Source organism: Candoia aspera, chromosome 6 (assembly GCF_035149785.1).
Source record: "Candoia aspera isolate rCanAsp1 chromosome 6, rCanAsp1.hap2, whole genome shotgun sequence".
NCBI classification, from domain to species: Eukaryota; Metazoa; Chordata; class Lepidosauria; order Squamata; family Boidae; genus Candoia; species Candoia aspera.
This window is the reverse complement of record NC_086158.1, coordinates 94,540,017-94,559,063: the sequence shown is the minus strand read 5'-3', so window position 1 is coordinate 94,559,063 and position 19,047 is coordinate 94,540,017. Positions and strand designations below refer to the sequence as shown.

Sequence of the window (19,047 nt, the reverse complement as noted above, 5' to 3'; positions counted from 1 at the left end):
ATTAAGTAAAAAACTAGGGTGCAAAAAACAGATGTGGATTTGCAAGTTAAGTTGCTTGCTTGACTGAGTCATATACTCATTCTGAAGACTTTTTACGATTAGCACAGGGAAAACATGCTTGCAGCTTCCTTGATAGCTGGATTCGAAGACTTTCAAATGCTTTTGAAGCCCATCTGTTCTCTCTTCATGCCATTTATTCTAGTTAATGCAACCTTCACGCAATGATTGCATGCTGTGATTATGGCAAACAGTAATTTGGATTTTATCTCCTAAGACCTCCCTTTTCAACTACAAGCACTGTATATTTGCACTATTTATACTTTCCCTTTCCCCTCTCCTTTTACAACATTCTGAACCACGTTGAGCTGAGAGAGAGTGATTTACCCAGATTAATGATTGAATTTTAGTGTCCTAATTATAGTTCAACCCTTTACCTCTTATTACTTGAACAGGCAAGCTGGCTCTTGGTTTGAATTATCCTTTTTACCTACCTGAATTATTACAGGCAGCCCTTGACTTATGACCATTCATTTAGTGACCATTCGAAGTTACAACAGCACTGAAAAAGTGACTTACAGCCAGTCCTCACGCTTATGACCGCCACAGCATTCCTGCAGTCACGTGATCAAAATCTTGGCAACCAGCATATATTTACAATGGTTGCAGCATCCCGGGGTCATGCGATTGCTATTTGCAAACTTCCCGGCCAGCTTCCAACGAGCAAAGTCAATGGGGGAAGCCGGATTCACTTAATGACCATGTGGTTCACTTAACGACTGTGGTGATTCACTTAGTGACTGTGGCAAAAAAGGTCGTAAAACCAGGTGTGACTCACTTAACAACCACCTAGCTTAGCAACGGAAGTTCCAGTCCCAATTGTGGTGAGTTGAGGACTACCTGTAACCTTAAGCATTTTTTGCACTTTCCTAGCTATATCTTGAACGCCCAACCTGTGAGCAATATTTCCTACATATTCCACTGAAATGAATGGATCCAGTGGCTGATCATGTAAGGCTTATTTATAAAGCATATGTGCATTTTTTCTAAAATTTAGAAAGTACAGTAACCATAGTGCAATATTGTATGTCTCTCTGAGTTTGCACAGAACATTCCAACTAAATTTGGCCTTCTGTCACTTCATGTACTGTAGTTACAGCTTATGGCTCCTGAAAACAGAATTCTGTAAGGGAGGGGTAATGTAATATAGTTACAAAGCAATTCATTAGCCTTGACAACAAATTTGTAAACAGTTTTGTTTTGGGGTTTTTTTGCTAGTTGTGCAGTGTTATAAGCTCAGGAGTATAGAAGCTTAAAGGAACTTTTTCAACCTTAAAGGAACATTTTCAAGCTTGCAATACACAGCACTTAAAGCAAGTCAATTCTGTACCAACTAAAATGTTGGGGGAAATAAAATCTTGGGGGTATGAGAGATTATTATTATTTGCCTGTCAATTATAAAAACACTGAGAAATGTTTCCAGGTATATTGGATATAAAGGAAACTGTAGCAATAAATGTCAGTTATAGCCCAGTGGTGGGTCAAAGCCAGTTCTTATCTCTGAATGACACATTGAGTCTTGACCTTTCTTCCAAGACTGTTAAAAATGGGAGTTTCTGCCAGGATTACTAGACATGCAGATAGGTGGTGACTGGCGCAAGAGGAGAACATCCCCTACAATATTGATAGCTCCCTAAACTAATATAATAGGTTTCTGTGTTACTGTTGGAGATATTAGACACTTTGAATTTTGGTCCTTGGGGAAAGTTGGAAACTTCTCAAGAGCAATTATTTTATTTATTTATTTGTCAAATGTATATAGCCGCCCATCTCATGGGAAGCAACTCTGGGTGGTGTACAACAGTCAATTATAGGATCTTCCTGTCTCTTCCAGCTTTTCGACAGTATCTCTTTTGCTTATATTGGCAAAACTGAACAGGTGGGAAAGATTATCAGCTTCAGTGTATGTATCATTCTAAAGATAAGTCATATATAGTCATTAATATTCCATTCATGCCCTCTTTTCCTTTCCTTACAACTTTTCCTGCACACACAGTTTTCCAAGTGAAGTGATAGGAGTTAATTAGCAAATGACCAGCTGGAACTGTTTCCTTTTTTCCTAAGCCATCTAAGAAAAAGAAAAATGTCCATTTTGGAGAAAACAACAGCCTGGAAACCAACTCTCCCCCTCCAGATAAACTATGAAGATACTATCAAGATTTGGCTCAATTGCAAGCCTCTGATTGTGGTAGCTATTTGATTATAATGGGTCTCATGTCATGCCAGAAGTAGCACTTCACCTCTGTCTAGAAACCTCACTATCAAGATAAGACAAAGACACCTAGAGAGAAGCTTGGTTCTACCAATGCTCCATGTCCACCTTAGACTTATTTGCAGCAACCCTATTATTTTTGTCAGACAACCCTGACACAGGAGCGGCCTTGTTTTGCTGGATCAAACTAAAGGTCTATCTAGTGCAGCTTAAAAACTTCATAATTGCAGATCATAAAGGAGACTATTCTTTGTACAGAGACAATCTTCCTCAGTGAGTCAGATTCTACAGAAGCCCACAAACAGATTTTTTAAAACTGCAGGGGACTGGTAGGTAGAAGTATTTGGTGCTAAAGGACAGCTATTCTAAAAAACTACTTTTTACTTATTACCATATTCCTGCTAATCCATTGTTTAAGGCTAGATGTGCAGAGACATGGACTTGCTAACGTTTGATGGAGATATGTCTCCAAATAAATGCTTATTAAGTAACTCACTTTGACTAAATTTGTGAACTTTCTGTCATCACCTTGGGACAAATCTTTTTTCTTCTTTTTTGTTGTTACAGTTAAACTTGGCTGCTTCCCAGCGTTCTGTGGTTTCTTCATCCCCTGCTTACTGAAATATGAGCAGAAGTATTCTCTGCTGGCCCGGCCACCCTTCATTTTTCTTTAGTTTGAGGTCTGAGAATCCTCCTTACTCTGATGATGTATTTTGATACCAAACAACCAAAAGTCTGTTTTCTTTAGCACTTGAAGTAGAATCCAACACTGTTTTTCTATTTGCAAAATTCCCTTAACTTCACTGCAGCCCCATTAGTGACTCAAAATGGGCTCCAGAAGCACATGGGATCGTCTAGCAAATGTGTTATGGGCTCTCAGAGAAGTTGTAGGGGGAAAGAGAAACCTCATGGTTCAGGGGTTCTAGCCAGCAAAGAAAAAGGGATAAACTTAACCTCTGAAAGAACAACTGCACAGTTGCCATGGAAAGGAATTTTTCCCATGATAGCTGCACAAATGAGTGAATGTGGTAAGGAGCAGGGCTTTTTAAAAACAGCAACAACAACAACACAGAGTTATTCTAAGATGAAAACACATCTTTCCCCAAACCTCCATTTTTTGCAGTCTGAAAAAGGCCAGGATATTTGTATGCAAAGTCTGAGCAGCTGAAGGAGCTGGTTTAGGTGTGGCTATCAGTTGAAAAAAATCAGAACAGACTAATGGTGAGTGGCCTACAGGGTTAATGGGTGGTGTTGCTATAGGGCAAAATTCTAGGGATCATATTGTGACAGCAGAGAATAATATTTTTTCTCTTATCATACTTTCATTATTAACACTGGAGAATTCCATTCCTAACAAAGGCAAAAAGAATCAGAAGCAAAGGCTGATAAAGCGAGGCTGGTGATGAAATCTTCAGCAAGAGATTTTGAGTGGCAACTCAAAAAAGTTCTTCTGTAAATCATTGTGGCTTTCCACATCTCCTAGAATTTTTTCACTGTACAAATACAAGTCAATGTCTGAACAGAAGTGAACTGCATGTAAATAATGGCAATTATGCTTTTCTAAAAGCTTATGTTAGGGGAATTTGCATTTCAAAAGCCTACATCAGAGATATGTACTTGTCAAATTATGAAAGGAAGGTGGTTTTCACAAAAAAATTGTTAAGAGCTGTGTATTTTTTTAATCTGCTAAAAATATTGGCATATTGTCTTTCTAATATTGCCTTTAAAAAAAAAAAACTGTTTAATTGTGTGCCATTCTTGGAGACTGCCTGGACTAGTCCCTGCAGTTTTCTTGGCAAGGTTTTTCAGAAGTGGTTTGCCATTGCCTCCTTCCTAGGGCTGAGAGAGAAGGGCTGGCCCAAGGTCACCCAGCTGGCTTTGTGCCCAAGGCAGGACTAGAACTCCCAGTCTCCTGGCTTCTAGCCTGATGCCTTAACCACTACACCAAACTGGCTCTCTATTGACAATTTAGTGGACAGGATTTTTAGCCACTGTATATTGCTGATCAAAGAATCAAGTTACTCAAACTGAACTTGGATCCAAGAGTTTTATAGAGTTTGCTGTATTGCAATGCCCTGTGAAATTAATGGACTCTGTAGGGAAGGCACCATTTATTATATATAGCTTAAAAGATCTGGTTTGTTGGAAGACTAAAGTTCTAGCAGTACAGGAGATAAGGTGCTGAGACTCTGGAATGAGATCTTCCTTTCATGGCTTACAGACACTGGCTGCTTCACACATGTGGCATGGAACAGTAATCATTAGGCAGGAAAAGGACAAGTTGGATCCATGGATATTTTGGCTGAGGAAAGCCTATTAGGAGAAGCTAGACTGAACCAGAATGATTCTCTTCCTGGAAAGGTCAGGAGATAGACTGGCTTGTTTAAGTTTTACCTAAAAGAAGTGTCCTTTCAGTGCAGCCATTTTCTATAAGACAAATATGGAACAACACAGGTTTCCAGTAGACACCATTATGACATCATACATGCATGACACCATAACACAAATAACATGAATTATGTCATTTGCATAATTCACATCATGGTGCAAATATTAATCATCTGCAAATGTTCACATAATGATATGACTGACACAGAGTACATATTTTGAGCCATTTATGAAATGATGCCATGGCATGCATGACGCGACTTGCCCCTTTTCCCCCATGGACACCCATGTGGAACAGAAGTCTCCTGTACAAACACTATGAACCACAGAGACACTGCTTGGATTTAAAGGTACAGATCTGTGATTTGTATTTTACTGTACTGATTTATGATAACATAAATCAACTTACACATCACTCTGGGTTGTGTAGATGTGATCAAAGAGAGACTCTATTGCCATCCATTTTACAGGTATTCGACCCTGTTGTAAGAAAAAGAATATTACTTCTTGCAATCACATCCAAATCTTACTTCTAAAGCCACAACTCGCGAACAGCTCTTTTTTATCCATCTTCTTCAATTCCTCTCGTTGCTTGTTCTCAGGGAAAAGTTCTTTCACTTTTAGGTGATGGACCTTCCAGTTATATTAACTTGGCCCAGAGAAGATCCAAACGTTACAAAATGCAGAATTATCATGGTTATGCTAGTTAAGAGAATTGGCAGAAACATTTTTAATATGTTCTTTTCTTTTCTTTTTTAAATTCAACTGCTGTTGAAACATGGTGAGGGACTGGCCGTGAAAATGATAGAAAAATGAGCCTTAAGACCCTCAGACTGTGAGACACAGACATGTGGAGTGAAGAAAATCCATCATGAATGCAATTCCTTTTTTTTGCTTTTTTCTTTAGATTTCAGCAGAATCCCTTTTGGTATGACCACGAACGCCAGAAATGTGCTCGGTTTAAAAGTAAACTGAGATTCTATACCGGAATAATTTACAATGCAATACTTCACAATAATTGAATTTAGTATATAGCAATGAAATGATCATGAATGTTACTGTTCTTTGTGCTTTACATTTCATCTTTTTTGATGACATCCTGCAAGACTGAGAGGGAATTGTGCACTGATTGGGGTGAAAAGACAGTCACTCAATGAAGGAAACCCAACCCAACGGATGAAGTACATTCTCCAGGTCCTGCTGACTACAATACTGCTACGGACAGAACTATTTTTTTGTACATCTTGAAACCAGTTTTGGTTTCTGTAATTCATGGTAAAGGCAAACTAGAACTGATTTAAAGACAGAGGGGTGTTTCACAGCTGTCAGATAACGGCTGGCAGTTACATGGTGAGGTCATGGAGTGGGTGTGGAGAAAATGTCATAAAAATTGTTCTTCCTCTGGCAACGTGGGTGTGGAGAGATTATTATTTGGCAATTATAATTTTCTACAAAAGGAACCCTGAGAAGAACTGCAGCATTCAGCATCAGAAAGAGTCCCACCACACCTTCAAGGAGACGACTGACTCTCGCCTTTTTTAATACTGCTTCACTGGGCGAACAGTATTTTGAAGCACCTCGTGTTTCCCACGCTGATACTGGATACAGACGCCTCCATGAACAGTCTGATCCTCTTTCAAAAACCATTCAAACAAGTGGTCGTAATTGCATCTGATGGCAGAAAATCCCATAATTTAATTATGCATTCTATAAAGTACTTATTTGTATTGGCTCTGAATCTCCCTGGATTTAGTTTTGATGGATAACCTAAAATTCTTAGTGTTATAAGGGTGGATTCATATATATATATATATTATTTTCTCATACTACATTACTTTCCATACTTCCAGCGTGTCTCCTTTTTTTTTCCCAGCTTAAAAAAAATCCCTAATGCTATAATCTTCCCTCATAGGGGAACAGTTCTAGCCACTTTTTTCCAGCTTTTCCAGATCTACAATATCCTTTTTGTGGTGCAGTGGTTAGAGCTGTACACAATAAGGCAAGTGAAGTCAGAAGAGATTTTGCATAAAGTTACTTGTCAGTTCTTTTCCTAATGAGTGTTAGCATGGGATTTGCTTTGTTGTTTTGTTTTATTTTAGCAGCAGTGATATACAGTACTATATTGACTTTTCCATGGATTATCCATTCCACACTCTTTTCTGGTCAGACTGCCAGCTCAGGCCAAGAAGTATATATCTGAAATCAGGATTTTTTTTTAGAAATTCTAATACAGTATGTATCCAGGTGTACTTACTTATATTGAATTGTATTTGCCATTTTGAAGCTCAGTTGGTTCTCTAAACCCTTTTGATGTCCTGGACAAGCTTTTTATTACCCTGAATAATTTGGTGTCATCAACAAATCTGGCTTCTTCACTGGTTATCTCAAACCAGTTCATTCATATATATCAGGGTTTCTCAACCAGGGTTCTCTGGCACCCTAGGGTTCAGTGAGAGGTCACTAGGGATTCCCTGGGAACTCACGATTTTTTTTAAAAAAAATCAAATTTGGGCAACTTCACATTAAAGAGGTAAGTTTCATTTTTTATTTTTAGTTTAAGAATACTGTTAATGCATATATACAGGCCTACACAGGAAACAAATAAAAATTTTGTAATTTTTGGCCTATAACTGCAGAGGAAAAATTTATGTATTTATGGTTTTTGCAGGATTTGTTGGGTTTAGAAAATGCCAAAAGAAAAATAAGACAACAGATTTAGCACTTGGGGTCACAAAAGGACAGCAATTCAATCCCCACCCAGTTGTACAGAGGATTGGCTAATAACAGCTTTCCCTCACCCCTTATCTTTCCCATATCACAACGGTGAAACATTATAGGGCTTTATTCAAACCCAAATGAATGTCCCTGCTTCAGCAATAACGATAGGCAGAAATAAGAAGATACCACTTCAGCAATGTCTTGTGGAACCAGGGAGATAAAAATGGTGAACCACATCTTCCTATTCTGTCCATTTTATAAAACTATTTGTAGACGCTGATTATGCCCCTCCGTACTTCAATGTTCTGAGTCCTAATACTTGCTAGCAGCTTTTTACAGATCCTCCTAATGAACAGATCCGTGTGGAAATGAGTAACCACGTGCCTCACCTTGCTTCTCTTGATGTAAGAGTCCTCTTCATAAACATCCCGTGACAATCCAAAATCAGAAATCTTCATTTTTCGCCCTTCTGCTACTAAGACATTCCTGGCTGCTAAATCGCGATGCACGAGCTTAGGAAAAATATAAAAACAAGAAATTAACAGATGTGCCCACCACTGAGAAGACCATGGAAATCAGGTGGTCGTGAAGGGGAACCCCATACCTTCATTTCAGCAAGGTACTGCATGCCACGAGAGATCTGCCACGCAAATGAGATTAGGTCACCCATCGTCAGGGCACGTTCATCTGGGTTGTCCAGGTAGCTAGAATTTCTGTTTGTATCACTTCCCACGTAGCTGGGTCCCACCTTCCGGCTTTCCCTTAGAAAACTCCGCAAGGAGCCATATTTAGCATACTCCACTATTAAGTATAAAGGCCCTGAGGCAAAACGAAGGGGGGAAATGCAGAAGAAAAGTTGAATTCAGCCTGTTTCAACAGACAGATGCACCTGGCAGAAAATGGCAAGGTCCTTGATTTTTCTTTTTAAAAGGTCTGCACAAAGGGAAGATCAATTCAGTCTCACACCCATCACTATTCAGAGGTGTGCCAACTGAATCGGGGGAGACTGAAGTGAGAGACTTTGGGAATTCAGCCTAAATAAATGATACGTTATTATTTATTCCACAGCGCATGCATGCTGCCTCCATCATAAACTCATAAGAATCAGATAAAATCATTCTTAGAAGCTCTTGTGCATCATTTCATCTGCTGGAAATCTCATCACATGAGGAGCTTATGCACAATAAAAGCTATCCCTTGACTTTTTGGAAATACAGCTCAGTATTTGGGTCCACCAATATGGGATACATGTTTCCAAGCTCTTCACCACCGCTCTTCATTTAAGATGTTCACCTCTCAGGTTCATCTTAAATGAAATGTGTCTTTTTCCAGGATTGCCTATCAGCTTGGAAGGCAGCTGCACGGGAATAGAAGTAGTTACTTTAAGGCAGGTTTCTCCGCCAGGGTTCCGTGGCACCCTAGGGCTCCATGAGAGGTCACTAAGGATTCCCTGGGAGATCACAGTTTATTTAAAAAAATATTTCTAATTCAGGAAACTTCACCTTAAAGAGCTAAGTTTCATTCTTTATTTCTAGTTTAAGAACACTGTTAATGCATCTAGACAGGCCTATCCATGAAACGAATATAATGATTTTGTAACTTCTGGCCTATCTTTGAGCCTGAATGTGCAGGGGTTCCCCCAGGCCTGAAAAATATTTCAAGGGTTCCTCCAGGGTCAAAAGGTTGGGAAAGGCTGCTTTAAGGCATTCCCAACAGCTGCTCCATGTTTGTCTGCACATCTTCCAAATCATAGTTTGCTGTTCCAAACTATGGAGTTCCAGATCACCGGCGGATTCTATGAAACACATCACAGCACCCATCAGCAGAGATTGCCACAAGGCAAGATTAGCAATAATATGACAATTGCTTAAGAGTGCACTTGCCTTAGAAATGGAGAATCTCAGGCCACTGCTGGCCATAGCAATCACTATTTAAATGGTTCAAATAAATAAGACCATGCTTTTTGTACCTACAGTTAACAGGCGTATGGCAGTTTTTAAACTCTGAATGTTCTGTCCAGCCAGGATTCTAAAAAGCGCAAAACTCCAATAAAGGCAATAAAACCCTTTATTGACTTTTTGCATGAAACTTAAAAAAAAATGAAATTGCGATATATGGTTTTGATAAGGAAAAAAAAAAGATTAGAGAAAAAAATGTAAACAGTGTTGTAACCACAGAGTAAGAGGTTCATTGACAGGTATACTAATCATTGCTGTAAAAGAAAATCAGAAGTCATTTCTTTATATTTCTTTTCTCCCTTTTGTTTTCTGCACATTTGTTTCTGTCCTACTCTTATTTCTTTCCTCTCTCTTCCTTTTTTATTCTAAATATTAGTTCTTGTTAGATTTTATCTTCCATCTTAAATTTTTAATAAGGTTACATAAAAGGAGCAGAACTGCCCAGGACCCTTGCTTCTTTTTCAATAGGCTGGAGCATGTCCCCCAACTTCCTTCCACCTTTTTCCATGGACACGCACCCCTGTGGTCCTTCCCTTGTTCTTCCACTCCGACTCTTAGGATCACTCATTCTCTCTTGCTCATTCTTTTACTCTAGGAGTCAAATGCTCAGCACTTACCATCCTGGCTACAAGCACCGTAGAGCCTGATGACGTGAGGATGGTTCACCTGTTTCAAAAGGTTGAACTCAGAATGCAAATCCCTGAGCTCACTTGCGGAAGCATTTTCTGCAGAACAGAGCAGGAAGAGAGAAGAACCTGTTAAGGCACCTGTACGATGCCTAGAGGCATAATTTACCAATTATACATTAGGGTATTAGGTAGATAGTAGAGAAATGACTCTCCTTTTCATGAGATGACTGCAAAACATAGTTCAAGTCTTGCTATCTATTTCTTTTTACATTAAACTTCCAAACTTACATTGAACTTCCAAGATAATTTGTAAACCAGAGTTGCTGGGGTTTATTGGTTTGTTTGTTTATTATTTATTTATTCAATTTTTATAGCTGCCCATCTCAAACCAGTGACTCTGGGCTGCGAACAATCATAAAAACAGTTAGAACAGTTAAAACACAATACAAAAAGAAATTATATATAAATAGCAAGAAGAGTGTCCTAATAGTCAGGAACCACGCTGAGACGAGGAGTAGGTCTCTAGTGTTTATTACTGCTACATAAAACAGAATCCTAACAAACTGAAGAAGTGTGGGAAAAACCCAGACAGATAAACCCCCAAGGTTAAGGCGGGTCTGATCTGTGTCTCTTTGAATGGCTACTTAATTCCTCAGTACTACGCATCCCTAACCCTGGACAGAGGCCCCTTCCAGCTCGCCATCAGTACTCATGACAAAGAGATATTATAATCCATCAGTGTCAACGTAACCAGGAAACGGGGCCCTTCACACACCCAGGGCCCCAGGCCTGGGCATATAGCCAGGTCTTCTCCAAAAGGCCAGCAGGGTCGCGGCCATCCTAATTTCAGGAGGCAGGACATTCCAGAGGGCAGGCGCCATGGCAGAAAAGGCATGTCTCTTGGTCCCCACCAGCTGACATTCCTTGGCTGATGGGACCCGGAGCATGCCCATCCTGCCAGACTGGATTGGGCAGAAACAACTGGGAGAAGATGGCCCCTCAGGTAACCAAGTCCCAAGCCATGAAGGGCTTTAAAGGTGACAACCTGCACCTTGAATTGCACATGGAAGCACAATGGCAACCAATGCAGCCCCTGAAGCAGTGGTGTTACATGTGCCAAGTAGCCAACATCATTTACAACCAGCGCAGCTGCATTCTGTATCAGCTGAAGCTTCCAAGTGCTCTTCAAGGGCAGCCCCATGTAGAGCACATTGCAGTAGTCCAGTGGGAGGTCACAAGCTCATGAGTGAGCAGAGCCTCCCGGTTGGGCAGCCTATAAATTTAATAGAAGTAGATCAGAATCAGAATCTCAGCTATGGAAAAAGTACCGTCATTTTTTATTCTCCCAAGGTAGATGATACAGAAAGCCCATCTTTACTAATGATCTACCTGTCTTCTGAAATTCCATCTTCTACAAAGCTCTTAAAGGAACCGGAGCATTGTCCTGCATTGTATCTAGTCATTTTGATTATAGCTTCCTGTCCTCATTTTGAACCATATGGTATGAGCCATGTCAAGCTTACAGACTGTTAATTCAGCAACAAGGTCAATCATCCCTGGTAGGTGTAGAGGTAAACAATTCCTGAGCATTACACAACCTTTAGGTGTTACCCAAATGCCAATGAAGGAGGGGAAAAAAATGACCAAGTCACAACGATTACAAGGGGGAGAGTACAGATGCATTTGGGTGGAAGGTGACACATCCATTTAACCTTCTCCGGCAAAGCTGCACTGGTGATTGTTATTTATTAGAGGTTAAGGAAAGAAAGAATGGGCACAGAGAAGTAACATGAGGGAGTTTAGAAAGCACAACTTGGGAAGAATTGGAAACAAATCAAAGCACAACTTTGATTTGGAAAGAAATCAAACATGTTTAAGCCCAAGAACTGGGATCAGACAAACATATCTGCTAGACTTTAATTTCATACTACGTTCCTGTTAATTAGCTGGAATTCACATAAAAATATACTTGTACTTTATTTCATCGAAGTATGAAACAGATTAATGTAAAAAAGGAGAGACAATAAACTGGGGAAATCAAATCTTGTTATGAGGTTGACTGAGACTTTTTAGACTAAAAGGCCCATTAGATGCCTCAACTGACACCCTTTTTCAGTCACTGGGTTGACACAACGTCTAATGTTTCAGCCCCTATAGCACACTGCAAAGAAAAGCGTAAGAATGGATATTCATCATTCTCTTACTGCTCTTAAGTGTATGTGGTGTTTCAAGATTTTGAGAACCTTGCTTGAAAGAGTAGTTGAGGTGGCCTGTCAAGTAGGAATAAAAATGTAAGGTCCTCACAGGATCATCAGTGGATTCAAATGAAAGCACATCTCTTTCAGTAACTTCATGAGAAGATTCATAAATCCAAAGGACTATCTGTTGTTAAAATGTAACCTCCATAAAGGGGGGAGGGGAGGGACAGAACCTGGAAGGAGATACTGAAAAATCAAGCTCAACTCCTGCTTAACTACATTGTTACATCGGTGCATTTATTTTGGCAACAATTCAATTCATCATTGTCATCTTCTTGGGCCTTTTTCTGACTTCTCAGTCTAATCCAAAGCTCTGAGATCTTCCCTTCATTTTTTTTTTTAAACATCAATCAAGGATGGCTAGGTGCTACTGAGAAGTAGATGTCCTAAACTTCTGTCTTCCACTGATGGCAGAGATGTGCTTAAGGCACACCTAGCGAATTATTACTTCATCACAGCATTCAGTAAGTCATGCAGTGAACCCTCAAGATGTTTGAAATAGCAACTTTTTACCTGGTACAAACAGCTTAGAATGCTGGGGAGCTTTCTCTTCTCCTAAAAAGATTTCACCCCTCCCTATCTGTGCCTTGCTGAACCCATATTACTTAAAGGAGAAGGGCTTTCCTTTCTCATTCCATGTGTTTTTCTTCATCGTTAACTACAAACAAAAATAACCCAAACAAGACATTTGTTGGGTATGCAGTTTACACTGGTTTGGCTGCTTAAACCACCACTTCCAAAGATCTGATTCATTCATGGATAATGATGAAACAAATTTTGAACCTTTTGGCATTCCAAATCTGAAACACTTTGATTTCTTTCCAAATCTGATACACTTTGGTTTTGTGTCCTATCTGAATCTTTTCAGTGACATATTTTCAAATCTAAATTCCTGGCAGAAACTGACTTATAATTCGGCAGAAACTTGCTTCATTGTTAACTAAAAGGTAAACTGCAAAAGATGAAAGAACAAAAAGATAATTTCAGGACAATTATTTCTGATGTAAAGTTGATGGTTGAAGAATATGCTGTCAAAATGCCAAGCTGCAAATGTTTTTTGTCTGAAAATGGTTTCAATACTCTGATACTCAACCAAAGAGAGTAGACAGTATTTGTTCAGACTGGAGCAAGTTTTTAAAGATGTTTCTCCTTATTGCTGGGATGTTAGCTTCAGAGAATATTTACATTTTTGGAGGAGGTCAATATTTCAGTCCCAAGTATGACAACTATTTTCATTCTAACCCTTCATATAGGTTGCAAGATATAACAGAAATGCTTTGGATAGAGTTGAAGATTATTCCCAAAGGTCCCAGAGAGATCTGAATGAGGCAAACAAAAATGGTTTTATTGACCCAACTAAACTTTCTGACAAACTCAAAATGTCTTCTAGTGAAGCCCATAGTTTGTGTGCTAGCATTACCACAGTAAGAAACCTATTTCTACAGCCCAACAAACCACAACCTAGACACATAGAAATAAACCATATTTATACACCATTCAAAAGAGACAATAAAAAAGCTAAGAAGGAAACAAAAAGACCAGAACACATCCTCTCCAGCAACCAACACCCAGATAACACCAGACAGACAATCAAGCAAACAGAAAACAATACCCTAATCAAGGAACTACCCAGGAGAAAACCACACCTCACCAACACCGGCAGGGCAAGCGACTGTATATGAACAGGGAGCAAACCCCACACTCACCAGCACTGATGATGTTACCTGGTTGGGTAAGGAAATGTCTGCAAGCAAACAGCCAAGCTCAGAGAGCGCCGAGGACTCCACAAACTACAGTCTATTTGAGGAGCAATGATGGATATTTAAGTAACTGTGCCAGCCAGACAGTAAAAAGAAACTTTCAAAAGTCCTTTACTTTTGACAGCTATTGTATGTTGACCATTCTGAAGAAATCTGAGTTTCAGCAGAACCAAGTTCTATATATAATGTGCATGTGGTTTTGCCTCAATTACTTTGTCTTCTTCCCCTCTCAGTCTGAGTACCAATTTTCTTGAATATCCAGTACCGCGCTGTCTGTTTTCCAGCTGTGCACACACCCCTTCATGCATTTCTTTCTTCTCCCTCAGACATATTCCAGTTCCATCATGCCTGATTGGAGGCTTCTCAATCTGGCCTAGTCCTAAACCACAAATTTCCTGACACTCTAGCTCAACTCTTCAGCTTGACTTGGCTAAAGACTCATAGAAGCAGCTCGGCTAGATTAGAATTTTTACAGTATTGCAGATGAGAACAAAGCCACATGCAAAACAGTTGACTGCCCATGGCAGTACAAAGACATCCAGAATGTTAGGTAGATAAGAGCTTTAAATGCAAGAGTTGGAGAATTCAAGAGTTTCAGTTCTAGGCTTCTTCCTCTTCCCCTTCCAAATTAACTGATGGTTACTGTGGCACCTGATGGCCTTGAAGCCAAGCAGTTGTTGTAGGTTTATGTAATGGCTATTTCTGATTTGGGACCTCGGGATTTTGTTTTGCCCACCTCAATCCTTACAACTGGGATTGGTATTGTTTAATTCATATGCTTCCTCTCTTCAGCCCAGGACATCAGAGCCTTACCCATGCCCTAATGACAGTATGGGTTCTGCCAGTGGAAAAGGAAGGAACAATTCATGCTCTGTCCCCAAAACATGTTCAAGACTGTTAAAGAGACCCTCCGGTGCAGGTTAGAACATATGGATGACTTCAGGGGACAGAAAGGAAGAACATTTTGATGCACAAAAATTTAACCCAAACCAAGTTTATGGAAGAGAAGGGAGAAGAGATAAACCAGTATGTTTTTGGAAGGCTTTTTAATTTGTCTTCCACTTTCACGACACACCAAAACTGTTCAGATGTGCCAAAAGTTAAAGATCTGGCTCTTATTTATTGACAGAGTGACTTTAACAAGCACCTGATCAAAGTGAGATGCTACTTTTATGCTTTTATGCATGGATTGTTCCCCTTAACCTGATGGGCAGCATTCAGATGCTGCTAAAAACAGAACATTCTTATAAAGCTCTGAGATGCCTCTGTCAAAAGATAATTTAACTGAGATGCATCAGCAAAACTAACACTCTGTTGTCATGTTCCATAAAATTACTACCACTGGTCTGGCCTAGAAGAGCCGGTGTAGCATAAGCGGTTAAAGTGTTGGATCTAAACTGGGTAGATCTGGACTTGGTCTTTACTATGGACCGTGGGGAGTGATTTAGGGTCTATTGCTGTCTTTCAGCCTCACATGGTTGTTCTTCCAGGGAGAAAATTAGAGATGAATCCCAAGTATACCACCCTGAGTTCCCACATTAAAGGTGAGATATAAATATTAAAATAAGTAGACAGATAAAGAACAGAAATAGATTACTGTTTTTCTTCCAAGCTAGAAACTACCAAATTATTTCCCAGGTCTTCCCAGGTACATTAGAGAACCCACCTTTCAACATTTTCACCGCCACAGTGGTATAGCCAGCTTTGCCCTTAAGTCTGAAGGCTGTTGCTTTGACAACTTTTCCAAATTCTCCTTCACCAAGAGTCTTGCCAAGCACCAGATTCTTCCGAGGAAATTCCCACTTAGGATCTTCCTGTAGAGAAAAGGAAGAAAGGAAAGTCTACGAGACCAAAATCTAGCAACATCTGATATGTGCATCTTTCTCTCTTCTTGACCACAAGATTAATATTGTTGCAATTCTATGCTTGCTGTGGGTAGGCAGAGAGGGACAGCTGAGCCCTTCTGTTTAGGGTTCTGTACAAGAAATAATTAACTTTTAACTCAAGACAACTGACTTGAATGGATTGCCAGTTCATCCCAGTTTGCCATAGGTGTGACTGTGGGATAAGAATTACGCCCAGCTAACCTATGTAAGTATTGCCTTGGGCTGTCTTGGGACCTATGGACTTTCTGAAGCAGACACCTATTGGCCAACATTGAACCACCCAGAGTCACTCTTTGAGTGAGATGGACAGTAACTAAATTTGAAATATAAATAAATAAATATAAACATATTTAATGACTTAGGATCCAAGTTGTCTGAAAAAAAAGATCCGGAAAATTTTCAATGGACTGCAAAAAAAAAAAAGTATAAATTGGAACTATGAAAATACAGCACTTAGTTCTAGAATTAATCAAAGCATCTATTACAATGGTAGCTAGTGTTTACTATATTCGTTTTTGTCAACTCTTTGAGTTCTGCATAAAATTTTACTTTAGGAACAAAGTAGCCCGTTTTGCAGAGTTCTGACTTCTGAAGGAAAGATTAGATCCAAAACCCAAACATCTGCAACTCTGGCCACACAGAATCATAGATGAAAGGGGCTCTTGAGTCCAATTCTTGCTCAGTGTAGGTAGATCAGATAGGTGGCTGTCTAGCCTTTCCTTGAAGACATCTAAGAAACGGCAGCTCACCACCTTTATGGCCATTGGTTCCGCTGCTTAACTGCTCTGGTAAGGAAGATTTGTTGTAACATTCAATCTGAATCTGCTTTCCTTTAACTTAAATCCATTATTCCATATCCTGTACTCTGGAACAAAAACGGATAGGTCCTGACCTCCTTCTGTGGGGCCACCTTTCAGGTACTGGAAGAGGGTTACCATATTCCCTCTCAGATACCTTTTCTCAAGGCTAAACGCATGCAGCACTTTCAGTTCTTTTCACAGGACTTTGCTTCTAGTCCTCTGATTGCCCTTGTTGCTCTTCTTAATTCATCTTCTTAGTGTTCATAGTCACTGGAACCAAATCACGTGGGGTGATAGACAATTAAAAAAAAGAGAAAGATCAAAACCTTATCAGGGCTCAGAAATCCAGGAGGTGCCAACCCAAGCCACAACTGACAGTCACATGGAAGAAAAAATAATGCTAAATGAAAAGCACAAAAGGCATTCAGGAGCAGTGTTAAAAGAGGTGTAGAGAGTAAGGAAGATGACCTTGTTGGAGATATTCAAGATCTGTTACCAAAGCAACAAGGGGTGAAACATATCTTAAGTCCACAACAGACAGGTAATATTCAGAAGCGGCTCAGGCAGAGACCTCCCTAATTCAATGAACTGTTATGGAGGAGGAGGTACAGCACAATCAGAACTGCAAGGTTCTGTTATTACAGCCAATCTCAATAAAAATAGTTTTAACCTATCTGCAGAGTTGATTTCCTGGTCTGATCTACCTAGCAGGGCTGACAGCTGAACCACTCATGTTCTGCACAGCAAACTGTGGTCCCAGGTCTTTTATAAAATGCAGAGAAAGCAAACTTGCTTCTGTGATTAAACAAGGACTTACAGTTTGAAATACAATGTGCTATCTAGAGAATGACTCAAACTACTGAAGCTTTTTGATTGTAGGCAGAAGATAGCATTAAAACACCGCAATAATGCTATAATAATCATGGTTAGTGATTTAGGAGACAGTGAGAACCAGTGCTGCTATTTTATACGGGCCACACATATGTGAATAAAGGCCTGATATACTCATCCCCGCCACCACACTGACTCTAAATATAAACTAGGCAACCACAAACATAGAGGGATTTTTTGAAAGAACATTTTAAAAGTTGCAAAAGGACACTGCAGTTTTTAAACTCAGCAAGGGCTTTCTTCTGTCTAGTATGGACAGTATACTGCCTAGACTAGGTGGAAGGGAAAGAATCAGGGAAGCAGATGATCAAAATTCATGGGGATGGGACTGGATCACGGTATAGTGCTTGGGACCTGGATGGCACCACCCAGTGGTGGCCCACATACCACAACACAGACATTGTGACTTATAACCCATGGGTCACCATAGCACAATATACATAAAAGACCTAGGTTTACTTAACATGGATGCCTGAGATCCAATAGCCTGAGCTGAAAATAGAAGAAAACAGAACATAAGCACAGGAGGCAAAGTGACCTGTTCATGAGACAGAAAGCTGAAGATCTACTATTTATACCAGATTTGGCCAATTTAGAGGGGTGTTTTTTTCAGCCGCTTGCCAAATGTAGACCTTCGAACACACAGTCCATAGTAGTTTATTGGAAGAGGTCCCAGGTCCACATTTTACAACTGCAGCAGGCTCCACAGCTACCCTGTAGGAACAGGAAACTAATATTTATAAATAGTAGGTGGCAATTATGCTGGAATCTATCTCAATCCTCTCTGTACTACTGGTGCCAGAAGTAAGGAGTCAACACTGTTTGTAAACATAGTTTGCACCGATTTATGAACTTGGGGAATTGAAGGGAAGGAAGATTCTTTTGAGAAGCCACCTATTTATCCTAGACAATGGTCTTTCTGTTCTGGGAAGCTGAGAAATAAAACCAAACAACATACATGCTTCCATGGAAAACATCTGCTCCTAATACCTAAATGCATCATAGAAAGGCATATGGCTCACACTTTTAGCTTTTTATGTTTTCTTTCTTTCTTTTTCACTTTTCCTGTTCTGATTTAGTTTGCTGTAGTTTGTATTATTGTTCTTAAATCTTTTAATAAAAAATATATGTATGTATATATGTGTACGTATGCATGAGTATATATAGAGAGGGGGGGCATACGGTTCACATAGAATTTCAATAGCACCCAAATCCCCCCACCCCATTCCAATATATTTATATGCATCACACACAGTTCAGAGCCTGAATTGAGCGGAGATTTTTAAAGTTAAGCTACCAGCTCATCATATAAGGCAATGATTCTGAATCTGAGCCTAAAAGGCCTGCAGACAGCAGATTGTCATTTACATACCGTTTTGCTTTGGCATTAATTATTAAGTGAAGAACATATATTTGGTGATGGCTAAGTGGTAAGCTGTGGACCCAATTAACACATCGTTGTTACGGGTACCAGAAAACCATCACAGTTC

General features: G+C 39.7%; 1 protein-coding gene across 2 annotated transcripts in view; it reads right to left on the bottom strand.

The window, feature by feature from the left end:
* Positions 1-19,047, bottom strand: part of RET (ret proto-oncogene) — a 111,882-nt gene that overhangs the window by 10,202 nt on the left and 82,633 nt on the right. For both annotated transcript variants that reach the window (XM_063307704.1, XM_063307705.1), the window contains 5 exons: positions 15,647-15,794; positions 9,951-10,058; positions 7,980-8,194; positions 7,765-7,887; positions 5,067-5,137 (listed from right to left, as the gene is read on the bottom strand). In XM_063307704.1, the coding sequence (XP_063163774.1) occupies positions 5,067-5,137; positions 7,765-7,887; positions 7,980-8,194; positions 9,951-10,058; positions 15,647-15,794 (665 nt within the window). The remainder of the gene's footprint in view (positions 1-5,066; positions 5,138-7,764; positions 7,888-7,979; positions 8,195-9,950; positions 10,059-15,646; positions 15,795-19,047) is intronic.